Source organism: Dendrobates tinctorius, unplaced genomic scaffold (assembly GCF_039654945.1).
Source record: "Dendrobates tinctorius isolate UK_male_01 unplaced genomic scaffold, ASM3965494v1 ptg000160l, whole genome shotgun sequence".
NCBI classification, from domain to species: Eukaryota; Metazoa; Chordata; class Amphibia; order Anura; family Dendrobatidae; genus Dendrobates; species Dendrobates tinctorius.
Genome location: NW_027361827.1, coordinates 4,095,752 through 4,113,420, shown reverse-complemented (window position 1 = coordinate 4,113,420; position 17,669 = coordinate 4,095,752). Strand labels below are relative to the sequence as shown.

The window sequence follows — 17,669 nt, the reverse complement described above, 5'->3', positions numbered from 1 at the left end:
TCCCCCTGGGGCTGCTGGCTCCTGCCCTGTATTTTTGTATCTTGTGTTTGTTTGCTCAGTCCCCTGCTGTATTAGCCTGTAGCTAGCCGCCAGTTCACACCTTAGTGCTGATATAGTGGGGGCGAGGTTGTGCTAACCTCAGTATTTTTGTACATCAGTCGTGTTGGAATTTTTAGGGTTTTTGCATGATTGCAGACAGTGCCTTTTCTGTCCTGTCCTATCTAGTCAGTGTGGGCCCCATCATTTGCTCAGTCTATTTTCTGTCTGTGTTTGTACTTCATCTTGTCTCACCGACAATATATGTTTGGGGGATGTCTATTCCTTTGGGGATCTGCTCCGGGGCAGTTTAGATTTCACCTTTCTGTCTTTAGGCTTAGTTAGTCCTCCAGCTGTGATGAAGCATCTAGGGCAACGTAGAAACGCTCCACAGCTACTGCTAGTTGTGTTGTTAAGATCAGGGGTCTGCAATCTGATGAGTGACCAACCTCTCTGGTGTTGTGGTGGCATAGCCTATTGCGCTCTCCTCCTCAGTGACCCATTCATAACAGGGCATCCTCAGGTGCACAAGCTAAAGCACAGACACCATATGTCAGAGCAGGTCCAACCACCTGTTTAGTCTTCCTGGGGGGTTAAATTATAGGGACCCCAATTAGTGTTTTTCTATATGCCTGTGCAGTCTAACAGGATATAGTCTTTTTTGCTTTGTTTCGTAGTACCGCTCTGTGGTGTAACAGAGTTTGTTACTTTGCGCTCTGTTCACACTGAGTGACATTCAACTCAGTGTGCTTTAAGTGTTAGATGTGCCAATTCTGGTGCTTTGACCTGCGGTGGTGGCAATTGTGTTTGATATTTGTGGGGCTGAAGTCACCTTTGTATTATCTGGTGACATCAAGCCCAAAGGTTAGTAATGGAGAGGCATCCATAAGACACCTCGATTAATAAGCCCACAGTGATACTGTATAAAAAAACACTCACCCAGAATAAAGTATTTTATTTGAAATAACACAAACTCCCTTATTTACCCTAAGTTAAACCATACTCATATCATCACCCAGTCCAGATTGAACTAAAACAATAAACAAGCATATTCTTCACCTGTCCGAAGAGAAGAGATAATCCGTACTGTCCTGAGACAATTCCGATCACTTGTAGAGCAGTCACATCAGCTGATGCAACTTCTCTACCCAGCAGCGAGTTACACACTAACATGAATCACGAAACAATCACTGACCTCAGGGAGACCAGTCAAAGAAAACACTGCAGCAGCTGGCAAAGTCGCTCAATCAGTGAAATCCTAGGTGCAATGCTCCCTGGGAAATACGAATATGCAAATAAAGTCTGTGGAGCCTCATTTAAGAGTCTCAAACACGGGACTAGCCAGATCTTTCTCCAGGGAAGGACCCAGCCAAGGGGTGGCTCCTTTCAGAAACCACTATTACCACCATATTAAGTGGCCCTTTAAGTCAATATCCAGCTCTTTAGGAGTTTACAGATATGACAAGGGAAATATCAAGGCTAGGTATCCATCCACAGACAGCTGTTTCGGGGTGTTGCCCCTCCTCAGTGTGGAGTAGGATTCTGGCTAGGTGGGAGCAATGCCTAGTAGACCAACATCACAAAACAAGTCCGTGGAGCCTCATTTAAGAGTCTAAAACACGGGGCTCCATGGACTTTATTTGCATATTCATATTTCCCAGGGAGCATTGCACCTAGGATTTCACTGATTGAGCGCCTTTGCCAGCTGCCGTAGTGTTTTCTTTGACTGGTCTCCCTGAGGTCAGTGATTGTTTCGTGACTCTTTATTTACATTAACATGAATGTGTAATCAGTCCTGCAGTGTGTAGCACTGAGCTGCAGTAAATTTCACCGGAGACCATCAACTGACGTGCCCCTGGGAACTCACTTACCGCACCTTTGCTGCGTGAGAATTTCTTTACGCAGCGATGCCGTAAGTGAGGTCACCAGGACTAAACGTTAGCAGAGGCAGCAGGCATAGGCTGATGGGAGTAGTACTCTCTCATCAGCTGATTCCTTTGACCTGTGACACTTTTTACTGTGGGTTACAGTCACAGTTGCACTGACATCTGACAGAGTGACCCACAGCGCTCTGACCTAATGTAACAATCTTACTGGAGGTAACATTACTGCTGATCAGAGCTGCCGTGTGAAACTCAGCCTTAGTGGAAATTCCATAATTTACAGAACTTTGGCTGAATTTTATCAATTTTGAGGAAAATGCTTGGGAATCCGAACATGAATCTGAATTTGCAATGTTCTTACTGACTTTGAGATTGGTGAGCGTTTTCTGAACAAGTTCACTCATCTCTTGTGCTGACATGCACCAGATAGTCTCTGTATATACCATATACCTTCTGGCCAGTAGGGTCTGCATTTGTGGCAGCAATTACCTTTTCATTAAAATAATCTACACCCTAATAGAATCCATATAGACCCTAGGATTGTCAGCGGGGTTCATCTGAATTTCATTTTTCTATTCTTATTTCAGAATGGAAAAGCAAGACTTGGAGCACTAATGTAAATTCAACCTAGGGATAGGAAGTCGTTCAGAGTTTCATCTCAAAAAGCGGAACAATTTTTTTTCTCACTAGTCATCAATGTGCAGTCAGTATGTAATCTGTTTTTTACAGCAGCAGCTATTAATAATTTTCAAGAACATTTACAGTTTCCTATGTTAAAACATTACAGTATATCCAGAAAAAATGAATGTTATACTTACATTGCTCTATTATATCATGAAAATGTTTGCACTATATGCAGATTTTTTAATATACAGTATACATGTTATGGCACCCTCTGCTGTTTTTAGATTTCTTCTCTGATTGGCCACCTAATACTGCATTTTGCGGATTATAAGATGCATTGGACCATAAGATGCACCCCAGAATTTAGAAAGGAAAATAGGGAAACTTAAAAAAAAAAAAAAAAATGGTGGTGCATCTTTTATTCCCTTTTAATGGTAGTTTACCTGGGGGCAGATGCAGTGGGATGGGGTCACAAGAGGCAGGATAACTGTTTCAAGAGGCCGGCAGCGGCAGCAGGAGTGGGACAATATTGTGGTGCCTGGGCAGAAGATGTTGGTACTGATGAGTTAACTCCCTTTTCCCAATGATTTCACTGTGGTGGGCTGTGGGCAAATAGCTGCTGGAGGCAGTGCATCTTGTGAGACAATATTTTGTCTCACAAGATCTCAATTTGGGCATGCCTCCAGCAGCCATTTTCCCAAAGTCCGCAACAGGGAAATCTACAGAAAAGGGGACTCCATTCACTGGCGCCGACATCTTCTGAGAGCCCAGGCACCACAGCATCGCCTCCACCACTGTCCTTCTGAAGCAGCAACCCTGCCTCCTGTGACCCCGCTCCACCGCCACTTCCCCCGGTAAGCTCACTTTGGATTATAAAACGCACCCCGTTTCCCTCCCAAATTTGGAGGAAAAAAGTGCATCTTATAATCCGAAAAATAAAGTATGTCCTATATTGATGGTCACACATACTCAGTAGCTCAGTTCCACTGTCTGGATCCTCAAAGCAATGGCTTTAATAACACTGACTGAAAGACACTAAACAGTTATACTATATGTTTGCCTAGTTTGTAAATGGTTTTTAACAGAAAGCATTAACTCTGATGTGTAAAGGGCTGTGGAATATATTATATATATATTACATACAAATATTGTTATTATTATTACTTCGTAGTAGTAATTTGTTTGTACTTTGATATTTTACTTTATATTTTTTGCTCCTTAGTGACAATCCTCAATAGTAAATCTGCAGTGTAGGACAAATATGGTGGTTTCAGCATCCAGTGATGATCAACTTGCTTTTTGTTGGTATATGTTTGGTGCAACAACTCTATTCCTGTCTATGAGTATTTAGTTGATAGATTTGTATGCTGTCTATAAAGTTATAACATAAAAAACTCCCAGAGGCTCACACAGGGAGAGCATGTGACTGTATTTCCTGTTTTCCTGTGTCTGTTTATGAGAGAAGCAGCTTGCTGTAGATGCTGCACAGATAGAGACACACACACAAATGATTTATTCCTGATCTATTAAGATTATCATATATTGTTCCTGTTTGTTCCTGAATAAAGAAGCTCTGTTGTCATACGCTTGGAGAGTATCCTGAATAATCCACTGCCAGCATCTTTTTCATGGCATCACAAATACAGAAAAAGCAGCAACGTTTCGACTTCTTATATATGTTTGGGTGTTTGACAAACTAAGCTAAGATCCAAACATATACTAGGGCTCTCAATGTTTCTGCCGTTTTTGTATTTGCGATGCCACAATAAAGCACTGGGTGCTGATGCCATCTTCTTTTCCTTGGATTTTGCTTGGGATTTTGCTTGGGAAAAAGGGATCATCCGACATTTGGCATTCGTACATCTACATGGCATTGAATCTTGATACTGTCTCAACAACACTATTTTAATTATTAAAAGCATACTTAATCTTTTCTCACCACATATAAAAGGTTTCTTTTTGTACATACATTTACCAGTTGTCAATAGCTAAGATGAAATTACTCTTTATGAAATCTCAAAGCATTAGTTAAATGAGCATTTTTGTCATGTGAACTACTTCAGCAGCATGAATGATGCATGATAAGAAGTCCCGAGACTAAGAAATCTGTGAAATATTTCATCTAGGGCCAAAAATGCAATTTATTTTAATGGGGTTGGAAACCTACTTACCATCATCTTCTCAATACTGTATTTCATTTTGATAGATTTCAAGAAGAAAAAAGTTGTAGCAGTGTAGAGCATTGATCTTTTTTGACCTGGGGTTTGCAAGCAAATTCCCTTTATCTGCTGCACAGATGTCAGGTGAATTGAAGCAAGCTTACAGACGATAAAATTATAGTATCCCCAAGGATAACATGTCGGTGCTTCTTCCATATGTGGAATAACATGGAAAACTCTCATACAAAATTAAAAACTCTTACTGAAGTTATACTCAGATGGTGACATCTCAGGAGTATATCTATGAGTAATATAATAGCAACTAAATAATAATAATAATAATATTAATAATAACAAAGCTATTCCCGATTTAAAGTGTACTCGTTCGTATTATATTATTGCCCAAACCCAATAGCTCATTATGAAGGTTGTATTTCGTAATAGAATTACACAAGAGAGGAAATTGGGGAATAAAACTGTAGTGAGACTCATGTTGCAAGGGGGAGACAACTGATTGATCAAAGTGCATAGTACAACCAGGAAAATATCGCCTATTCAGCATCATTTCCCTTCTTAGCCTCTATGTTGCGCTACACATTGCTGGCTGGAGAATGAGTTACCTGATGATGTGTTAGTGTACTCATTCTGACAAGTAGAGTTTATAACTTTTATTCTTCTTCTTTGTGTCTCATGAAGACATCAGCTGAGAAGAGGTCAGAAGAAGGAACATAAGCTTTATAAGCTGTCCTGTAAGAAATAGTGCTTGGGCAGATAATCAGTTAACTCATTCTTCAGTCAACAAAAGACAGCAAAACGCGGATGGCAAATAGTAAAAGAGTTTTTGCCAAAAACACATATATCTAAAGGGGTTTTCCCTCTAACAAAGGATATTTTAATCAATAGATTTTGGAATAAAGATAAGTTCCAAAAAAAAATAAGTTCTACAATTGAATGTGTTTAATAAAATGTTCCTGTGCAGAGATAATCTTGTAAATATGCCCTTGCTGTGTACTGTGTAATGGCTGTGTCTGACCGTACAGGAGCATGGTCTGATCATACCACAGCTCCTGGGCAGGGGGGGAAGAAAAAGAGTATACAAACAGCATGTGAACACAGCAGATTCTGTCTGTGAGGTAAAACATTCCCTTGCCTGTTTTATCACAGGAGTGATTGTTTCTGTTGCTTTTCCAGCCCTCTGAACTAATCATGAATCAAATCAGTGACATATGAAGTAAGAGCCAGCTGGGACTTCTAGCTCACTGACTTGATTTATTATGAGCTCAGGGGACTGGAAAAGCAGCAGAAACACTCATTTGATAAAACAAACAGGGAAAAGTTTTACCTCATAGAAGGCAGTAGCTGTGAGCCAATGCTATGTCATCTGTATACTCTCCTTTTCTGCCTCCTCTGCCCAGGAAGTGTGGTATGAACAGACCATGTCCCTGTATGGTAAGATACAGACATTACACAGCACACAGCAGGGGCACATTTATAAGATTATCTGAGCACAGGAACATTTTTTAACACATCCAATTGTGTGACTTTATAATATTCCAAGATATATTGATTTAAATGCACTTTGTTCATGGGACAACCCTATTAAGTAAAAAAAAACAATGCTTCTGGAGGAAAGCATACACATTAAAGATTTATTGGAAGTTGAACAACCTATTTCCTTTTCCCCTGAAGATGAGATAATTCCCTGTTCACCATATTCTAGCTCATTTTACCTGTTGGCATACTTATCATGTACACTTATACAGTATAAATAGAATGGTTTGCTGATAAAGTATTTAAAATGCATTGTAATAGGAATAACACATGTACTGTACATGCTTAATTAATAAGTTCTAGAACTACCACAGGGCTAAAAATATCAATATATACAGTATATATAAAGAAGGATTCTAACAACCTGAGTTATTAAATATTCTAGAATTACTACTAAGAAATATACATTTACTAAATTGCATCAATTTAATTTGCAGGTGCTACAAAAGACATGGGAAAAATGCTTGGGGGGGACGAAGAGAAGGATCCAGACGCCCAAAAGAAAATGGAAGAACAGCAAGAAGCTCTACGTCAGCAAGAGGAGGAAAGGAAAGCAAAATATGCAAAGATGGAAGCAGAGAGAGAAGTCATGAGGCAAGGTATCAGGGATAAGGTAAGCACAGGAAAAGCAACGTGAACAAGCTGTGCCAGTAAGATCGCAAAACTAATTGTAAAGCAAAACTATAAGTATTATCATCTCTTTATACCATTGTTTCCTGTTCAGATCTGTGTATAAAGCCATATTCTAATACAGTACATAGTAAGCATAGTAGTATAGAAAGCATTAGAATTGTCGCTTACATTGCAAGCACAATAGACATATTTTTGTAATCCGGTTATATTTCTTGAAGGAGTCATCGGTGTTGCTTTCTACTTAGACAATTATCAAAAAGTGATAATACAACCACCATGAGAATTGCTGCAACATATACAATGCTGTCAGATTTATTAAGCAATTGAGTATTTTGGACATTTTTCATGATCATTTTTCGGCATATTTTCCACCTCCAAGCTGTATAAATGTGAATGCTCATTGGATGAAGTCAATCAGGTGATGTCATTTGTGTAATGAGTAAGGTGTAATTCAATGATACACCACCCTTTATCAAGGTGTGCAGAATTATTACGTAGATTTTTTTCCACAAATTGGCCAAAAATGAGAATTAACTGACTCTGAAAATGCAAAAAATCTGTAATATCTAACTGAAGGATGCAACACGCTTGAAATTGTGAAAGAGTATCTGATGACTTAATTTTTATTTCATAAATCAATCGTACACATGAAAATAAGCAACGTTTTAATACACCTTATTAGAGAATTCAGATTTTTTTCTCTTTCAGAACTCATCAGTTAGTGATGACAGATTGTTAAATTACTGAGTTAGGAGATGACAGTTACAAGTGATAAGAGTGGTGTATAGAGGTGGGGGAGGAGGGAGTATTTATATCTCTAGCCCCTTCCTTCTTTTTTCCCACTCCCTTTACATAGTCTCGTCAGTAGCAGCTGTCATCTCCTATCTCAGAAATGGGAGAGTCTGTCTTCAATGAATACAGATTTTACCCCAGAGAATTTTGAAAATGAATGATCAGTCCTGACAGATAAAGAAGCAGATTTCTCTGATGAGATATGTTGCTAAGTTACTTATTTTTATGTGTACTATTGAAATAAAAATTAAACTTTAAGATATTGAGGTGTGAACACAGAACCATCAAACATATTGTTAAAAAACGCTGCACATTAACTGCCAAAGATTTGAGAAGAATCAAACGTGACGTGATCAGGAACCTATTATCCTCCAGTGAGGTGATAGTCCAGAACTGCAACCAGCCTGGAGAACCCAGAAATACAAGGTGTTCTGTTATCATATACATGACCAAGGTAAGAGAGGCTGAAACCCAGACAACATTGAACAAGACACAGAGGTTGAAACATCAAGACTGGACCAAGACATTTCGGAAGACAAATTTTTCTCATTTTTGTTATTTGATGAGATGAGCATGACTCTTGACTTAACAAATGGCTGGCCTTCCTGGACTTTCTTCAAGCAATGGTACAGGAAAAAGTCTGCATATTTCAAGAAAACTAAGAATTTTATGCAGGACAATGCTGCATCACATGCATCAAAGCACTCCACTCTTTGGCTAGCCAGTCAAGGCTTAAGATGACAGAATAATGACATGGCCTCTTTCTCCCTTGATTAAAACCCTATTGAGAACTTGTGGATAGAGATGGATGGACACCTGGATGATTGGATTCGGCTGAACAGTTATAAAAAGTTCGGGTTCGGGTACCAAAACAGTACCCGGACCCAAACCCTGACCCCTTTCACTTGAATGGGGGCCCAAACATCCAGTGTTTGCAAGTCTGTCATGTGCATGACAGCGCAGCAAACACTGCTTCTGATCGGTGGTAAAATCATCACCGCTGATCAGACATGCTGTCAAAGAACAGCGTGAGCATGCAGCTGTAATCGGAGGTAAACATTCACTGCTGTCAACTGACGGGACTACTGCTCCCATCAGCCGACGCCTGCTGCCACCACTAATAACAGCGAGAGCAGGAGGGGCTGATGGGAGAATTCATTACCCAGCTCCGGCGCTGTTAATAAATAATTTAAAGAAAAAATGTGCTTGGGTTCCCCTGTGTTTTTGCTCACCAGCTAGGCAAAACTCACAGCTGTGGGCTGCAACCCTCAGCTGTAAGGTTCAGGAAGGTTGATTATCAAGAACAGAAGGGTCCCCATTTGGAATTTTTTATTTATTTAAATAAATAATTAAAGAAAATGCCATGGGGTCCCCTTTGTTTTTTGACAACCAGACCTGCTAAAGTAGACAGCTGGAGGCTGGTATTCTCAGACTGGTAAGGGGTCATGGATACTGCCCCCCCAGCCAAAAAATAGCAGCCCGCAGCTGCCCAGAAAAGGCACATCTATTAGATGCACCAATTCGGGCACTTTTCCCAGCTCTTTCAACTAGCCCTGTAGTGGTGGCAAGTGCTGTTCATATTTGTGGGCTTGATGTCATCTTTACATTGTCCGGTGGCATCAAGCCCACAGTTTAGTAATGGAGAGGTGTCTGTAAGACACCTCTCCATTACTAATCCTATAATAGCATGGTAAATAAACATACAGCAATTATAAAGTCCTTTATTTGAAATAAAACAAGTCACACTTTTCCATTTTTAGTTAAAAATAACACAGTTATACTCACCTGATGTAGCATACCTTGGCCAGAAGCTCTGGCAAATCTGGGTAGGTTTTTAGAAATCGTTGAACTACCATGTTGACACATGGGCCAAGCATGGTACGTGTGTGACCTTGCCAAGCTTCATAGTCGCCAGCAGGTTACGGCCATTATCACACAGGACCATGTCTGGTTGTAGGTTAAGCAGTGAGAGCCACAGATCTGTCTGGTCTGTTTCTTTTTTTTCAATAACTGAGCGGTGGTATGCAGTTTGTCTCCTAGACAATTTAACTTCAACAGATCCAGTTGCCACTTCACTGAAGCAGTGCTGCAAAGCTTCCATCTTCCGGCTGATGTGGATGACATGCTCTGAGATAGCACATAGAATGAGAAGGAGCGGGTGTAGGAGATAGAGGAAACCCTGATAGTAGATCCAGCAATCCTCGACGTAGCACACAAGCCTTGCCAGGGTGCAACTTGGCCCCGGCCTCCACAATGTTCACTCAGCGTCACGTCAGGCAAATGTAGCGTCACTGGCCATAAGCACATATCCACGTGACTTTCATTAAGTGGACAATTCCAATAACCACGTTATAAAGGGCACAGGTGATGTTCCTGGACATGTGCTGGTACAAGGTGGGGACGCCACACTGGGAAAAATAGTGACGCCTGGGGACTGAATACTCAGGGAAATAATTTGTACACCTGTATCAGGTCAATTTTGTTTTTTTATTTCAAATCAATGAAATTTCACACAAACCGTTCTACAGTATGTATAACAATAGTCAATTTTTTAACAATGAAATGTGTACACCTGTAGCAGGCCATTTTATTTCAAACCAACCAAATTTAATGCAAAGCAGATTCTATAGTTTATATGACAATAGTCAACTTTTGAACAACCAAATTTGTTCACCTGTAGCATGCCATTTTTGGTTTTTAATTTCAAACCAACAAAATTTCACATAAAGCAGGTTTTACAGTATATATATCACAATAGTCAATTTTTGAACAACCAAATTTGTACACCTGTAGCAGGACAATTTTGTCTTTTATTTCAAACTAATGAAATTTCACACAAAGCAGGTTCTACAGTATATATATCACAATAGTCAATTTTTGAACAACCGAATTTGTGCATCTGTAGCAGGCCAATATTTGTCTTTATTTCAAACCAGCAAAATTTCACCCAAAGCAGGTTATACAGTATATATGACAATAATCAATTTTTGAAACAAAAACATTGTATTAACTGTATCAGTCCAAGATGTTTTAAATATTTTAAACCACCATAATTTTACACAAAGCACGTTAAACTGTATGGATGACTAATTTAATCCAGAACATTTTTTAGTTTTAGATAACACTGTAATGTAACAGAAAACACACACTCTATGGATGACAAATTCAATCCAGAAAAATGTTTGAATGTAAATATTTTGAAATTGTAGTTGATGTACTCCTATATTCATAATGGTGTTGTGCAAAGTGCAAGGACAGGAAAAAATTATAAGAGGGTAATACAGTAGTCCTCTTCAGGTGTCCACATCTTCTTCTCCTTCCTTGGGCGGCTGTGGGGACTGCCTCCACCTGCTTCCTGGAGCCTGATTCCCAGGTTCCTGGGCTGGAAGTGATCTGGTTTTGGGTAGTGCCAGAGCTACAGCCCTCTGTGTCAACTGCACCATCGTCTGCTCCTGCACAGGAAAGGACAGTCCGATCTCTCTAAGGTGATAGCACTGTCTTGAGCCCCTTCGAGGAGCCTCTCCCAGGCCAGTTTACTTTATAAAAAAGGTTCATGCAGCTCCCTTACTTCTTGGATCATACCCACTGCATATCAGCTCTGTTGCCCCTCCATTTTGAGGAAAGTGACCTTGGTTCCAGCTGTCAGCTCTTGCATCCTTTGAGGCAAGTTTTTTGCCTCTTCTGCCCATTGGTTGAACAAGATGTGATGACGGGTCCTAATCTCTTCTATAGACACCCATCTCTGCTGCCGGTTTTACATAATGACCTCCCCCCAGGATGCCAACTCTTGGTACATTGCCGCTAGTGGGCTAGCATGTCTCCAGCCATGGTCCTTGCTCACCTTCTCTCTTTCGACGAGCCTTTGCCCTGCAGTCCACTCTTTAGTTGCTAAATCCTGGCTCTACTATCTGTAGTCCACAAAAACCCTAGCGGGAAAGACTGTGGCCTGGGTTCGGGCCTTGTTTCTGGTAAAGTGGCTGGTTCTGGACAACAGGCTCCTGACACCTCTGCTGTTGTGCCAATTTGCTACGGCTCCGATGTTCCTCTGGTCGTTCTCACAGGAGTCTTGTAGGGTTCTGCTATCTTTGTTGCCTTGTCACCCAATAAGCATTTTACTCTGTATGGATTACTAATTCAATCCAGAAAATTTTTGAACGCTTTTTTGTATTTGGGGTGTTATATATAAAATAAAGCACGTAATACTCTATGGATGAATAATTGAATCCAGAAAAAAATGTCAGTGCTACTTTGAAGTGTTATATACCGCCAAATTGTAAAACAAAGCACGCAATACTCTATGGCTGAGAAATTGAATAGAGAAAATATTTTGAACGCTTTTTTGGAATGCTATGTACCACCAAAATGTAAAAGCACGTAATACTCTATGGAAAACTAATTGAATCCAGAAAAATGTTTTAACATTTTTTGGAGTGTTATATACCACCATAAATGTGGTGACAGATTTTCTTTAAAAATGACCACATTATATAAAAGAGGACATTCTGAAAAAAGTGACAGTTTTCAACTAATGTGTCTAAGTGATTTTATTGTGTATTTGTTTTCACCATAATGATGAAAAACATAAAAGTTTTTATCACTTTGATTCCATTGTGCAGTGGAGTGCTGGACTACTTACCCTTGATCTCTTGGGAACAAATCATTTGTGTCATAATTTACACAATTTGTGCAAACATTTTGCAACATTTGAAGGTGTTTTTACGCCAGAATTGTGATGAAAACAACTTCATGAATCAGGGCATGGTGTATTCCTATAATTGTCCAATGGCTCATTATGCAAATCATGGCTCCTATGTTTTTATGTAAACCTAGTCTTGCAACTAGCTGGTAGTATTAATACATAAATAAATGCATATATAGGGGTTGTATGACCCAATTTCAAATAACTTATTCAATCAGGCTTAGGAATGGAGTTGACAACATTCATTAATCACTCTTTAATTATTAGGTCAGGTTCACATCATGCAGTTCAGTACAGTTTTTGATGCTTCAGTTGTTAATTTTTAGAAAATTCACTAAACACTACATAAAGGATAACATTCTATGAAAGCACATTAACACTATGACACCTCCATAAAGACATAGTTTATTATAGACAGTTTAATAAGAATATATTTGTAAGGAAAACAAAAAAAACAGTGCCTACTCCTATGTTAAAGGGAACCTGACAGGAGATTCATGCTGCACGAATAATTCCATACTGCTCCCTTAAACTGACAAGTTTCTCTCTATGTTTCACAGCTATTGTGAAATATGACACCTTTTTTTGCCATGCAGTGCCATGGAAAGGTAGTTGTACCTTGTGAACTTTTTCCCATTTTTTTTCACATTACATCCACAAACTTAAATGTATTTTATTGGAATTTTATGTGATATACGATTTTCTAATTGTTTTACAAAATCTGAATCTGAAAGTTGTGATGTGCATTTCTATTCAGCCCCCTGACTCAGTACTTTGTAGGACCTCCTTTCAATGCAATTACTGCTGCAAGTCTTTTTGGGGTACAGTATGTTTCTACCAGCTTTCAACATCTACTGTAAAGGCTGACATTTTTATCCATTCTTCATTGCAAACTTGCTCTTGCTCAGAGAGATTTGATGATGAGTGTCTGCATTTAGGTCTGCACTTTGGACCATACGAACACAAGAATATGCTTTGATCCAAATCATTCCATTGCAGCTCTTTCACTATGTTCAGGGTGGTTGTCCTGCTAGAAGGTGGACCTACACTCCAATCTCAAGTCTTTTGCAGCTTCTAAAAGGTTTTCCTCAAGGATTGTTCTGTATTTAGATCCATCCATCTTACCATCAACCCTGACTAGCTTCAGTGTCTCTACTGAAGAAAAGCATCCCCACAGCATAATGCTGCCACCATCATGTTTGACGGTGGGGATTGTGTTTTTAGGATGATGTGCAGTGTTAGTTTTCCACCACACATAGCATTTTGCACTTAGCCTAAAAAATTCCACTTTTTTTCTTATCTGACCAGAGCACTTTCTTTTACATTCAAGCTATGTCCCCTATGTTTTTTGCAAACTGCAAATGGGACTTTTTATATCTTGCTTATATCTTTTTGCCACTGTTCCAGAAAGGTCAGATTTGTGAAGTATATGAGTGATAGTTGTCCTGTGGACAGATTCTTCCACCTGAGCTGTGGATCTCTGCAGCTCCTCCAGAGTGACTATGAGCCTCTGTGCTGCTTCTCAAATTAGTGTTCTCGTTGCTTGGCGTGTCAGTTTAGGTGGGTGGCCATGTCTTGGCACATTTGCAGTTGTGCCATGCGCTTTCTATTGGAGGCAATTGGTCACTTAGGCTTTTAGGTATTAGACTAGAGAAAGATAAATACATATACACATCACAATTTTCAGATTTATATTTTGAAAATAATTAGAAAACCATGTAACATTTCTTTTACACTTTACAAATACTTGCCATTTTGTGTTGTTCTATCCCATAAAATTACAATAGAATACATTTATGTTTGTGGGTATAAGGTGAAAAATTTTGGAAAAGTTCACAGGGTATGAAAGCTTTTCAAGGTGCTGCATTTCTTACTCCAGTTAATTCAATGGGTGAAATAGCAAGAAGAGCAGAAAATGCAGATAATGGTACCTGCTGCAGTATAAAAATATGTATGTCCTACAAATTGTGATATTCTTAAAGAAGTTGTCCACTACGTTTTCATTGTTGACCTATCAATGAAAGATAGGTCATCAATTTCTGATCGGCCGGGATCTGACATCCGACACCCGCACTGATCAGCTGATGTCAGCCGTAAATCCGGAAATACTCACTTCTGGAGTGGCTGTCTTCTGATAGTGTCCATTGCAGGGTACTACATATCCACCTCTTATTCAAATCAATAGGAGGTTGATGTGCCGTACATTGTGGTGGCCACTATCAGAAGATGGCTAGCTCTGCAAGTGAGTACTTTGGGATGTAGGCCACCTTCGCTGACACCATTAACAGCTGATTGGCAGGGGTGCCGGAACGCAAATCAGACATTGATGACCTATCCTAAGGATAGGTCATCAATGAAAAAGTGGTGGACACCCTCTTTAATATTATAATTTAAACATAAGTGAGAATAAATTGCATTTGTTCCTACATAAAATATTATTATTAGGTTACTTTGGAATTAAAAATGATGAACATTGCTTTAGGTCTGGGAAAAAAAGGACGAGCAAGCAAATAAATGCACACGCAAAATGCTGAAAATTTTAGCCAATAGAGCAAAACTAGAATGTGACCTTTTCAGTGTGAAGGCACCTACCCACAATTTGGGGTAATGTTGCAATGTAAAGTCAACCTTAGAAACCTGCACTCTTTGGGGGAGGATTTAAAGTTCATTGTACTATACTGTACAATGCTACTATAATGTTCTATAAATTGCATTTTGTTGCCATCTGCTAATTTTGGTAAACTAAAAATAAAATGTATTTTGTTGAAAAGCACGTGCACATTATTAATTAGAGTGCGTAAAAAATTGCTTTCCCTTTTTAAATGTGATGGTATCAACACAGTTTATTTATGTCTTGCATCCCAAAACAAGGCAATTAATCCTCTTTCAAGGACATGCAGATTGTTCCTTTGTGCCCCAGTGGCTATTTATGCAACCACAACCACTGGTGTATGCGTCAGATACAGATTGTAATTACAGAGCCATTTATTCAAGCCTCTTATATAGAAATCATGGCTCTGTGGAATAGGACCTGGATAGAAGCACTTCAGAAGAAGCTTGAAGACTTGAGTTGCATTTAAAGGGTTACAAATATTTTAAAAGCACATTGGAATAAAATTGATTTGTGAATTTCCTAAAATATAATACATTTATTAAGTTACCATAATTATTTTTCTTTTTTTTCTGATAAAGTTACTTGGTTGGATTTATCCCAACCTCCTGTACATATTATCTTCCAAAATCCTAGAAAAGCCAATGGATGCTACGTTTAGTAACCAAATGTAAAGCCTGGAGCGGCACATTGATTTTTTTACCTATTTGTTTATCTTTTCCACTTCTCCTAGGGGATTGATTAACACTTATTCTGTCCACTCCGGAGGAGTGTCTAAGCAACTGAGCTATGATTTAAGCACCTTGTCAGACAGAACAAAAGTTTCACTTTAATTCCTTTCCGCCGGCTGCTCTCTGCATAAGATTACTTTTGAGGAGTATCTCATTCGGAAACTGCAATACCTAGTAGGAGCTTCAGTTACAGTACATTTGCTTGTACTTTGCACGTTACTAAAAGGATCACATTGTAAGCTGTTAAATAATAATGGACATATACATTTATTTATGAAATGTTACCAGTGGGAATTTTGTAAAATTCAAATAAATAATCTACCATGTATGTGTATCTGGTACATCAGTGTTCTGCAGTACTAGCAAAATGATGAGCAAAGACGGTGGTCTGAAGGGAGTTATTCTTGGATGTGAACTAGAGCGATTCTGTATATTCTTTTTATGTTTTTATATTCTGCTGCTGAGAAATGGATTAAAATCTACATTTATCTTTTTTATCAGTCTATCATACATTATCATTATTATTATCATTATTATTTATTGTTATAGCGCCATTTATTCCATGGCACTGCACATGTGAGGAGGGGTATGCATAATAAAAACAAGTACATTAATCTTAATCAAAACAAGTCACAACTGGTACAGGAGGAGAGAGGACCCTGCCCACGAGGGCTCACAATCTACAAGACATTGACCTTTAATAGATTTTCTAAATACAAAGAATTTGGCCTAACAATTGCCACACCTCCTGAATTCCATAGTTTCCCCAGCCTTAAGGCCCCGTTACACATAACGATGTCCCTGCGATCCCATCAACAATCCGACATGATGGGATCGCTGGGACTTCGTTAGGCTGATCACTGGTGAGCTGTCACAAGACAGCCCCTCCAGCGATCAGGACCAGTGACGCTGGTTTCTAATGTAAACATCGGGTATCCAGGAGCCGCGGCACCTGGATATCCGCTGTTTACCTTGGAAACAGGCATACACGCTAGTTTCCAAGGTAAACATCGGGTATCTAAGAGCCGCGCGACTCCTGGATACCCGATGTTTACCTTGGAAACCAGCATGTATGCCGGTTCCAAGGTGAATAGCGGGTATCCAGGAGCTGGCCAGCGGGAGACCAGCGATCGAAAAACGGCCCAGGCCGATCGAGCACGATCAGCGATAACTGGCAGGGGGGCCGGTCGCTGATCCCCGTCACACACAGCTATCTCGCTGGCGAGATCGCTGTGGTGTCACAAAATCGGCGCTCTCGATCTTTACTTGATACAACTGTTTATGATAACATCATGCCAATAAAGACGAAAGATCACCGTGGTAGTCAGTGAATGACCACTGTGGTGAGTTTGGGTTACGTTGCATGAACGGAGAATGGGAGAAAAAGACAAATTTCAGAAAAAGGACTGCATGATATTTCATGTTTTAACATTTTGAAAAATTGGATTCATTTTTTTGGACCTGAAAACTTTAAAAAAAAATTAAAACAGCGTTACAGATGCATTTAAAATTATAAATATTATTTATATTCTTTAAAGTATAAAAACCTCTACATATTTTATGTACTGTATGAAAACATAAAAAAATAAACTGCTGCAATGCTAGCATGAATGAGGCATAGTAAGTGAATAAATTAGTTCCCGATGACAGTTTACCAGAACTTTAACTCCATGGCCATGCCATACGTTCATGGCAGGTTTGTGGAGATTTTGTTTATTTTTTTCACATAAGACAAAAATGGGCTTATTATTGTAATTAGGCTTTGCTCAGAGTTTGGCCTGTGAATCATCTTTCTCGTATGTGGAGAAATAAAAGAAAGATTTTCCACCTTCTCCATTCTGACAGTCTGTAAAGATTATACAGCACTTGGATGGCATCATAGTGAGGTCCGATTCTTTCACAGACCCATTGACTTGCATTGCCAATTTTGATCCAACCCTCGGAACAAAA

At 39.3% G+C, this 17,669-nt stretch overlaps 1 protein-coding gene across 4 annotated transcripts in view; it reads left to right on the top strand.

The window, feature by feature from the left end:
• Positions 1 to 17,669, top strand: part of LOC141052415 (complexin-1) — a 424,490-nt gene that overhangs the window by 305,568 nt on the left and 101,253 nt on the right. For all 4 annotated transcript variants that reach the window (XM_073549644.1, XM_073549642.1, XM_073549643.1 and 1 more), the window contains one exon: positions 6,691 to 6,866. In XM_073549644.1, the coding sequence (XP_073405745.1) occupies positions 6,691 to 6,866 (176 nt within the window). The remainder of the gene's footprint in view (positions 1 to 6,690; positions 6,867 to 17,669) is intronic.